An 11,144-nucleotide genomic window follows, 5' to 3' on the forward strand; every position below is an offset into this window, starting at 1 on the left:
CTTTTGTCTTCAGACTGGAAAGTTTGGATGCCCATGTCACACTAAATCAGTTCAGAGGAAATCTGCTAATCAAGATTTGGTTTGCGATGTATTAGGGAGGGAATTTACTTTTCCCCACATACCAGCAACACTATGTATTGTATTCATAGTAAGACTTATTTTTGCAAAGTGAAAACAAGAAGCTTGACTTAACAAAAAGGAAAACAAATAAACAACCGCCATGCAGTAGATACCAGCATGAATATAAAGCTGTTCATTCATCAGTCAAAATCTGGTTTTGCAATCAGAAGGACTGAGGGAATTTCTGTAGCTGTATGAACTGCTATAACTTTCTTAGGGTCACCCCGTAAATGGTGTCCAACTCCAGACTGAATGTAAAAAATGAGGACTGACAAACAGGATTAACAGTGTAATCGCTATTATGTAATCCCTGATTTCTTTTAGGCAAGGTGATGCATTGGGTCTTTCCTGTTCAATGACATTAGTAAATTTGGAATTGTAATTGGTTTATGTTACTGTCCTACAATACGGCTGTATTCAGGTGACCTAAATCCCACCTAGTTCTCCATGCCTGGTATTTCTGATTAGCTAGTTCTAGACTGTGTTTCTTATTCATGTTGAACTGCTTAGACACATGGCTTATAATCAAGGTAGAATAAAGGACACAAGTTTATGAACAGGGTTCCTAAGCTGTCACAGTAATTTCTAATACAGTTCAAGAATTAACATGAGCTTTGAAGTCACAGGAATGCATTATTTTATCATGAAGTTGGTTAGTAATTATGATTCCAGATTTTGTAATGTTTTACACAGTTATCATCCATTGTTTCATTTGGTATATTGCAATTTGTATTGTTAAAACTGTGTTTATTTTTAAACTGTGCAAAAATAATATGCTTTTTAGGCTGAAGCCAGAAACACTTGAAGATGACCTTGATAAATATGCTGCAAGTGCCATGAAAATGAAGAAAGAAAAGGTTGATCTTAAAGAATTTTCAGCATACTTGGAATTTCCAGTTTCTCACACATTAGAAAGTATGTTTGCGCTTTTTGATGAGGTAAGAAACAATATCATGTTTAAAAATTGTACTACTTCTGGTAAACTCTACTTTAGCCTAATTCTGTTTCAGCTTAATTCATTGAGGTCTGATTTGGACCACTGCTAAGTGCTTTTGAGCACTTCACAATATTTATGTACTGCATTTCCCTTTCAGCAAGGTAAGAGCACCTATCATCAACTAAACACATTCATTCAGGTGGAAATTAAAAGGAGTATCAGTTGGACAAAACTGATTTTCTTTCTAGATGCAAAATGTTGAAGAGGAAGAAAGATGGGTTCAGGATAAACCTCTGCTGTGACTTGTTGCAACTGAATGCAATGCCTATTGGCTGATACTTCACTTACCTTGTAAATAAATCACTTATTCTTCTAGGATGCCTGAAACCCGAAGGACCCAGGAACTTGGCAAATGAGCCAGTCTTTCATTCCTCTGGCAATCAGTCAGGATGAGGAAATGACTGTTATCTTTGTCTGGATGAGGTGCTGTTTGGACCAGGAGATGGATAGGTCCACAGTGTTCCCTCTTAGACCAAAGAGCAGATGTCATGTCCTCAGGGCTTGAATTAGGCTACCTTGCTCTCTGGTTCCCTGATTTTCATTTCAACCTGGTAATTCAGATGGCTTAACATAAAAATATTAAATATGCAAGTGAAGGGTGACAGTAGCAGCACTGTCTTCAAAGAGTCTTTGAATTACGACTTCTGACAGACTCTGAAAAGGGCCTGCAGAGCTTTGATGACCCAGGTTCTTGCCTTGAATTAATTTCACTGAGATTTTTTTGCAGTGGCATACGTAATGGTCTTTCTGAATATTCTGCATCTTTAGCAACTGTTAGTTATTTGTGGAAGTTCTCAGCCAAATTGCAGTATTTTGATGTGAGGTTTTCCTTCACAGAATGAAGGTGGCAGAATTGACATTCGGGAATTTGTCATTGCTCTGTCAGTTGTCTGTAAGCCATCCAAAACTCTGGAAACAATTCAGTTGGCATTTCAGGTAAGCAGCGTTTTCTTCCTCTATGTGGTTTACTTTTTTCTTTTTTTTTTTTTTTTTTTTTTTAGAAATTATTAATACTGCCATTAGACTTAACAGAAGCTTGTTTCACATGCCCTTTTAATACTTAATTACATTTTAAAATAACATTAATGGAAAGTTAGATTAAGGGGTCATGTTCAGAGGGAATGCACTGCAAGTTTAAGTCATGTAAAATTATGGAAGTGTGCAGCTTGAAATTGTTCTCTGTGGAACTCTGGCAGAATTATTTTCAGCACATTGAGTCTCAAACCTGAAGTTCTTTGTGTTGATTCCTCTAAACTAAAGGCTAATGAGTTGTGCTTACTATTTTTATAATTTTCAATCAAATCTTATTTTTCAAGTTAATAAAATATTTAACAACTTTTCCTACACGTTAATAGAGATTAATCTTTTTACCTTCTTTTATCTTCTTGATAAGATTTTTCTTCCCTCTTAGTCTTACCATGTTTACGTGTTTGTCCTGCAGTCTCTGTCCAGACTTTAGGCTTCCCAGAAGTGCTCCTGATCTTGTTCTAGCCTCAGTGGTTTGTTGTAGCATCAGCATAAGTGGTTAATGTAGACTTTTTGGGAAAGTGACAGCAGCAATACTTAATGTTTGCCATTCTGTTGGGTTTATCCGACACCTTGATTTATTACTTGTTAATAAATTTCTTTAATAGTGCTATTTCAACATGCAAATTCTGCTGCATCCTGCATCATCTTTTCCCTTTGCCTCGAACTCGCATGGTCTTTAGGGTTACTGAAACTGCAGAGTGCTAACTCTTGACGCTGTCATCACTGGTGAATGCATGAAATCGAGAACATCTATTTGCATGGTACTACATGGCAGCCTTATTTTCAGAGTAGTTGTTTTCAGGTTCTTCAGCATACCTGTATTATTCTCTTAAATTTGTTTTGCTAAAGAAATGAGGCTCCAGTGACTGTTTAGTGTTCACATCTATCATTCTTACCCTTTGGCCAGTATCAAACAATTTTGACAAAGGAGGAGGGAACAAAAGTATTTATTTCCTACAAATACTGGGGGAAATCTGCCTCTAATAGCCGCTGTTACTTACTGCGACTTCTGAGGGAAAAGCAGAAATGTCTCTGCCCTTACTTACTCCGTTTGGTCTATATAATGGCATAAAGACATGGTCAAGTGCTGTTTGGTCAGCACTGTGTCTTCATACTAAAATGAACATGCTTAAAGTAAACTTGAAGGTGGCTTTTGGGCAGTATTTCAGTGAAATTTAGCTGTCGTGATGCATAATGTGCCCTTTTACCATTTTAGGGGAAGAAAAGCTCAGGTTAGGCATTTATTTTCTTTTTTGAAGGACCTAACTTTAAGTGAATAGAACTGTTTCTTAAAAAAAAAAAAAATCAATTTTTTTATCTGCTCTATTCTTCAACTCATAATACATAATTTTGAGTTCCCTGGTTAACTGCAAAGTATAAAGTTAAGTATAGAACTGCAAAGAAGTTCTATGCATGTATGAAGAAGGGGAAGCACTCAGCAAGGGGAAGCAGGTATGGCTCATTTTATCCTGCTAGTGATGATTGGAAGGGTTAAAAAAAGTCTTGAGCTGAGGAAATTTTACTCACAGTAGTCTAGGAGAAAAAAAGAAAGAGAACCCTTTTTTTAAAAAAGCAAACGAACAAAGAGACCTTTCTCACCCGTCCCTTCCTGGGTTCGTGCACAGTAAGATTTTTTCAGACAGCTTATTGGGAGCCATTGGAGGATCTAGCCAGTTCGTGTGTGTGTGACATTGAACAGTTGCTGTCCTCTGCCATATGCCAGTTTTTGCCAAGTGCCTTGTCATTTGTTTTCAGGGATAAAGTACAACATTTCACATAGCTGAACAAGTTTTCCAAAGTGGAAGTGTTTAGTAATGGTTGAAGAACTTGAAAAATAGGAGGTACTGAGCCACCAGAGATCTAAAGTGGTGAGCAATTTAAAGAGAAGGGTGGATTGTGGCAATCAAGTCTAAGAGCAGCACTCCTGTGTAAGTGCTATGCATTCTCCCTTCCTAATTGCTAAGGAAACAAAAGGGTGTTGTGAATCTTGCCAGTATGGTGCTTGTGAGCCTTACCATCAAGTATCACCTTCTGACTACTTGATCTGTGAAAATATAGCAGGTTTTATTAAACAAGTGTCTTGTTCTTGCACCTACTGCTTGCAAAACAGCGTGCAGGTTAGGTGCTATGGAGGAAAAGGCAAGATTCCTGATTTGAGCATGAATGTTGTCTTCCATGGTACTTCAAAATTTTTTTTTTATTCCATTGAGGTGTGGTGTCTTATGACAGCAACTTCTGCTTGTGTGAAAAACACATCCTTATGCCTGTCTTGTTCAATCTCATCAGCTCCCACCTTCTCAATGATGTAGAGAAACTAAAAGGAATTTTCAAAAATAGCATTTTTTTACATGGTTCAATATTTGCAGTGTTGTCATGCTTGAAAATGAGAAGGATGTTTCAAAAAGTCTGCTGTATCTATTTTCATTGCACAGACAAATTGAGTTATTTTAGGAAGTTTAATGAAGCTGTATTTGTTACAGATATTTTTAAATACTCAGGTCTTTTTTTCAGGGGAAAACGCTGTGGATATACAAAGATAGAATGAGACTATGACCAGTTATTTTTAGTTATGCAATCTCCTTTCAGTAGTAAAGCTAACTTTCTATGAGGAAACTCTTTGCTTCAGGACTTAAGAATATGCAAATTATTATTTTCTAGAATTTTGAATAAGTATTTGTAGAAAAGTATACCCCAATCACTTCATGGGGTAGGATTCTCAAGATTTAATACAATGCCATTTAGATGTAGGCATTTTATGCAAACTGGCTGTCGAATCAGTTGGATGTTGGCCAATGGAATCTTGAGTTTTACATCTGACCAAGTGGAAACAGTATCTGCTTTAGGCTGACCTAAATATGTCTACTGATTCCACAGACTGTCTTGGAGTTTGGACACGTAGCTCAATGGACTAAAAAATATTCAGATACATGTCTGCAAAACATGTTAAATCGTCTTGTCTCTGAATATTGCTGAAATGCCAGAGGTTAGGCATGTAGGCATAGGTATTTTCTGAATATAGCAAGCTTTACTTTCTAAGCGTACACAGGAGCACTACTAATCAATGCTGTTGTTTACCCAGACTAATTGAAAATCCTTAGCAGATCAGATCAATCTGAGTGTGACCAGACTTTCCAATAGCAAATTTTAATTTTGCATAACTTCTTAGTGTGATGCTGTGTATAGGAGTTAGCATTCAGCTTTGCAATGATTTATCTTGCTATCTTGATTCATAGCTGTACCATTCAGAAAATGGAACTATAACAGAAGAGGATTTAGCTCACATTCTGAAGACTGCTATGGGTGTGTCACAGATTAATGTTACGCATCTTTTTAGAGCTGTAGATGAAGAAGAAAGAGGAGAGATTACCTATGGTAAGTATTTTAAGTGGATCTGAACTGTCACAAAATGTCAAAGTTGTCTGAACTCACGTTGATATATAAACCAGTTGTATTTTCATTAAACTTTACCTTTTTTAGTTTAACAATGATAAAAGCACTGCAGACAAAGTAAACTTACATTAAAAAAAAAAGTTTCACCTTTAATATCAAATGTCAGGTGTACATGTTTTTAGAGGTTTTCCCTTCCACACTGTCAGGCAATACCTAGATTAGCTCTTTCAGCATATTCTGTTCTGTGACTTCCATGTATTTGAATATGTATTTTTAAGAAAGCTGTCTTAGGTCTGTCATGTTGTTTTGTCTCTTGTATATGTTCCCCACTATTTCTGCCCCCTCAGATTATAGGGGGATGTAAGATTTTCTACTCCCATAATAATTTTTCAGCCTGTTTGAAAATAAGTCATGAGTGTGCACGCAGGGGAAATGAAGGGGATTAACCAGGCTGCTCAATATGTAGTCTGTAATGCAGGCTATATGGAGGTGAGAAAGTGGCATTTGAAAAACTGTGACATCTGGGTTTATGCTGGGAATCAAAGTATTTGTGTGTTACTTCAGATTCTTCATCTTCTTTGCAGTCAGGTTCTAAATTTAGTTGTATCATTTAAATATGAACTGAGTTGTTGATAGCCAACATATCACATATCTCCAGCAGAAGTGCTTATGACATGCCCTGTTCTAGTGGGTTTCCTTCAGGATAATCAGTATGTATTTAATTTGTAAAAATCTTACAAATTAAGACATCAGTGTTTGTAAATCACAATTTCTGCACGAGTAATTCCTATGTTTCAGTCATACAATATGTATGTAAAGCTTCAGCTACAGAACTATATTTTAGAGTTATTGGAATAGGTATCATTGCCACCGTCCTCCCGTTTTTCATGACTGCTATGTCTTGTCTCCTTAATTCCTGATGTACTACTCCCCTTCCTTTCCTCTCATCTGTCACATCCCCAGTATTTCCATGTCCATCCTATGCTATTGCCTTTTCCCTGCCTATCTCTGTTGCTTCTTGTCTCCCAACTCATTTTGGGGGCGACTCAACTCTTCCCGCTCTGCCATCACCAGCTTGAAATACCAGCACAGAACCGAAGCTGGTAAGCCTACCAGAATTCTGATTGTGGCACACTTCATTGTTTGAGAATAGCTAAATTTGAAACAGTGTACAAGTGAACTCAGACTAGTTCATGTGAGTTACCAAAGAATTAATATTTTAATATCCATCTTTAATAGTACTTAGTTGCATTTAAATCTGCACCTTCCTCCCAAGTAGTCATGGTACTTTCCCATCACAAGAAAGTCTGGACCACTGAGCCACAGCAGTGGCCACTGAAGTGTTTAGCTCTCATTTTCACTATTTAATTTCCTGTAGTCAAGAATAGTCTTTTGTGAGGCTACACAAAGTAGGATGTGTTTACATAATTTCTGTGAAACTTTGCCTGGGTCTTTTTCTGAGAGAAGTGCCCATTTTATAATATAAAAATTGCACTGAGATTTTAACATATCCGAAAGTTTAGTAGTAAGAATAAATGTCCAATTTATTGTGTTAGAGAATTAGAAGATGAAAATAAACTTCTGGTATTGCATTTCTGTCTTGAAAGTTCTTCTCATAAATATTCAGTCCTTTGCCGTTCCTGAGAATATGTGCAACTTTTCACATACTCAGTTTGTTGCACTTGAGTACTGCAAAAGGAAAGGTGGAAAACTTGCAGACTACGCTTTTTCTGAAGGTGTTGTCCAGACAAGTTCTGAGAAATCAAAACTCTATCTGACATTACTTTGGATACACACAGCAGAGGGGTCTGCTCACAAGCTCCTCGTTTCCAGGGTGTTAGAATGTGACGCGGGAATATCAAGTCTTCAGTCTTACTTGTAAGGACAAAAAATAAAATATTCAAAGTATCAAACCTAAATTGCTGCACATATAGCAGAGTCCTTGAAGCCAGAGATCTCGTCCTAAAGCAACAGCTCAGGTTGCAGTTAAACAGAATAATCTGTAGCAAAATGGAGAGTGTATACCTAGATTGATAATCTTGTATCCGAATTGTTAGAGATCTGGATTTTTGTCACATGCTTGAAATACACAGATCTTTGGCAACTAGTGTATTGTTTCAGTTCTCTAAAGCAGTGTGCTGTTGGCTTAACTGTTTAGATGCACATTGATTCCAAGGCTTCACTGTAATCTAGAGAGAGGCAAGATTTCTCAGTCTTAAAACATGATTCTGGAGAATTTGAATAGGTTCTATAGGTGGGCATCACAAATTCTAGGAAACTTTCCACCTGCTCTTGATAGAAAAATTATCACTGTGAAAGTGTTCTGAACTCCACTTTGGTGTTTTTCCTTCTTTTTGTCTCTTTCCTTTTAGTAGGGGTAGGAAGCAAAATTACTTTTTTTCCCCAAGAAAATTACTAAGGTGATCTTTCCCTTCAGTCCAATGCTTCATAGTTGCTTTAAGCTTGAGCTTCAGGATGAGACCTGTGATAAGAAGTAATGCTGGAATAGCTCATTCTTCTTACGTCACCTTGTCTCACATTTCTGATGAATGAGACAAATGGGATCCCAAGCACTTTTCTTTGGGCTCTGCCATGTGCACCTTCAATAAATACTCCTTGATACCTTCAGGACTTGTTTCAGCAAGACCCAAAAGGTCTACTTTCTGACATCTATCAGAAACATTATCCTCTGCAATTCAGTCCTCCATGGAATCAGAGGTTTTTCATTTGGATCCAGTACTGATAAAACATTGAGGGATGGATCCCAACAGAGTTGTCCGGATGCTGATTTGGATACAGACTATCATACTTGTGTGAACAACTGCTTCAAGTGATTTTTAAATCTATTTTCTGAAAAGATACAGTAGCTGTTCGAAGAATTACTTAGAATGGCATCTACAATAAATATTCTAGTCTTTCCCATGCAAAAATGGTTATGCTTAATGTGACTGTAAGAGCATCTTTGGTACTGTTTGTTGAAATTTTCATACTTGTCCTACCTTTGCTGGCTAACAGAATTACCTATCCCAAAAAATGTGATTTTTTTCATGGTTATTAGTATGATGCACACTTTATATGTGTTGTTACAAAAAGGAATAGATCTCTGGGATGGGCTTAAAGCAGCTGTATGGTGCTTCCCCCCAAGACTTTATCATTTACATGATCAAGCAGCCTGTTGAACATAAAGGTTTTTCAACATAAATGATAGTGTTGGTTTTCATGGCCTGAACATCATCAGCTTTCGTTGAAGTTACAGGGTACGAAATACTTCAGATCCCTAAAAACTGTGGATAAAGGATACCCACTTTTTTGTCTGCAGAGGGATAAAGTTATGTTTATTGCATTCTCCCCACCTATCCCTTTGCAACAGTTCAGAGGCAGGGCTGACCCACAATTCCAGTGCCCCTGTGAGCCAAATGACACTCCCTTGCCCGTTGCAATATTAAGAAAAAACATGTCGTCTCAGACACAGAAGGGTGGCAGAGAGGGAAAGCTGTGGTAGTTCCCTTCTTCCACAACAGCCCAGTCGTACCAGGAGGAACTGGGCCTCGCTCCTCTGAAAGGCTGCTTCAGCTGTCATCTGCGCTGCGCTCCAGGGAGCTCCGGCATTGTCTGATCATGAGCTCTTCTGGGATAACACCGTGAATTTGAGTGGGCTGTGTGCAATACACTATAGTTGATTTAATGATAATGTTCACATCCAGCTTTTTCCAGTTTAAGAATAGCTTCTTATGACTGGGATCCTGTACAGTATATTGTGCTCAAATCATGACTGAATAAACAGTTGTCTAGGCAAGTTGTGACAAGGCTGCAATGTCTGCTTTTTAACACAGAATGTTACTTCTTGATGTTAAGGATTCCCCACTCCCTCAAGAAGTAATCTTGTTCTTTTTATTGTCTTTTTAGTATCCAACATTAAAATCGGGGTTTTTTCATAATGTGTTACAAACTATCTTCTCCCATTATTGTTCTCTAAAATATTAGGAGTTTTGAAATGCTGAAATCTTGAAAGCAGAATGCAGCAGTGACAGCTGCTGTTAGGCTGAAGAACATTATGACTGCAAAGCATTAAAGGACATGTTTGCAAAAGACTTCCCAGATTTCAAGAAATGACTACTCTTGCTGTTCATTGTTCCTCAGCTGGAGGGCTTTGGCCCTTCACCCAGTGAACAGTGAGATGCTGTGTTAGGGCATGTGGTGCTTCTCATGCATTTTAATGCAAATCTGAGCCTGTTTACCCCTTCACCATACAAGCTAAGCTCCGGTCTGAAGTGTTTGAAGAGTGCTTGGAGAACTCTTTGCGGCATCTCGGCTCTGGGGATGTGGTAAACTTCTGCTGAGATGCTAAAACAAGCCATGGGGATAGCATTATGTTAACTGCTGCTATTTTTCTCCAAAGAGATCATGGGATTATATATGTAAGTATTCATATTTAGCGTCCTTCTGTTTCAAAGAGCTGATTCTGTGTAACAACAATTTTTTTTTTTAGATGACTTCTACAGATTTGCTGAGTTGCACCCACACTTTGCAGAAGACTATCTCTATGCTGATCAGATGGGAGCTGGGAGTGGCTTGGAGACTTCATCTCTTTCTGCTCCTAATGGTATCTGTACTGACTTCAGCCCTGAAAATGCTGAAGATAAAAACAAGCCCCTGCAGAAGAAACTGAATTAACACTACAACTGTTAACTTTCCTCTCCTGGTGAGAGGATTGTCTTCTCTTGGGATTTTCATAAGTCAGTCCAACTATACAGCAAAAACCAGTTTTCTGTGTGAAAGTTCTTCTACCTTAATACTGTACTTTGAATCATATGTGCTATATTAAAAAACATGTTCCAGGTTACTTTGGGGAAGGTGTTTTTATTTTTTTCAAAAAGTTCTTTGAAAGGCAAAAATGTGAATGTGCTTCATTATTAATGTTCATATTTAAAAGGAAGCGGCACACTTATTTATATTCCATTGGCTAGTTTCATGTACAAAGTGTCGCACAAACTGTGCATGTATAAAGAAGCTGTAGCTACTATGGTGTTAAGTGCACTTTGGTGATTAGTGTTTTCCCTAGTTACGGGAATGTTTATTTGGGGCCAAACTTTGCTGTCCATATTTGCATAGTCAGTCTTGTTGATGTCAGTGGGATTATTCTCTTGAGCAAGGCAAGCATGTTTTGGCCCTTTGTTTCGGTTTCAGCAAAGAGTTTGGAAACAATAATGCAAAAACTTTCTAAGAATTACTTTTTATTGTTGGATGACAAAATTGTTTCAGTCTATTCCATGGTAGAATGAAAAGGAAAGGCTCCTTATCCCTCACCCCAATGCTTTTCTACTGTAATCTTCTGGATGCAATTAAACATTATTTTTTTCCAAACTGACATGCCACATACTGTTTGCAAATACGTGACAAAACTGTTCGTGCTTTTTTCTTACAATCAGTTCAAATCATGTCCACACAACATTTAAATGGGAGATGTTTACACAATTGTATTTAATCTAGATTCATCAGGAATCACAGGCTTCTTTTGTAGCAAGCCTGTATATACAGATAGCTTGGCATGGAACACACGATGAAAACTTTGTTGTATCAGCACAAGTTTGAAAAGGTTGCAGTTACT

The 11,144-nt window shown here is 37.6% G+C and overlaps 1 protein-coding gene across 1 annotated transcript in view; it reads left to right on the forward strand.

Annotated features, from left to right (window-relative positions):
• Positions 1-10,379, forward strand: part of LPCAT1 (lysophosphatidylcholine acyltransferase 1) — a 58,118-nt gene extending 47,739 nt beyond the window's left edge. Inside the window, exons 11-14 of the mRNA XM_075416667.1 lie at positions 905-1,058; positions 1,955-2,053; positions 5,380-5,518; positions 10,026-10,379. Of these exons, the coding sequence (XP_075272782.1) occupies positions 905-1,058; positions 1,955-2,053; positions 5,380-5,518; positions 10,026-10,210 (577 nt within the window). The 3' untranslated portion in view covers positions 10,211-10,379. The remainder of the gene's footprint in view (positions 1-904; positions 1,059-1,954; positions 2,054-5,379; positions 5,519-10,025) is intronic.
• The last annotated feature ends 765 nt before the right edge of the window (positions 10,380-11,144 follow it).

This window comes from Opisthocomus hoazin, chromosome 3 (assembly GCF_030867145.1).
Source record: "Opisthocomus hoazin isolate bOpiHoa1 chromosome 3, bOpiHoa1.hap1, whole genome shotgun sequence".
Classification (NCBI taxonomy): Eukaryota; Metazoa; Chordata; class Aves; order Opisthocomiformes; family Opisthocomidae; genus Opisthocomus; species Opisthocomus hoazin.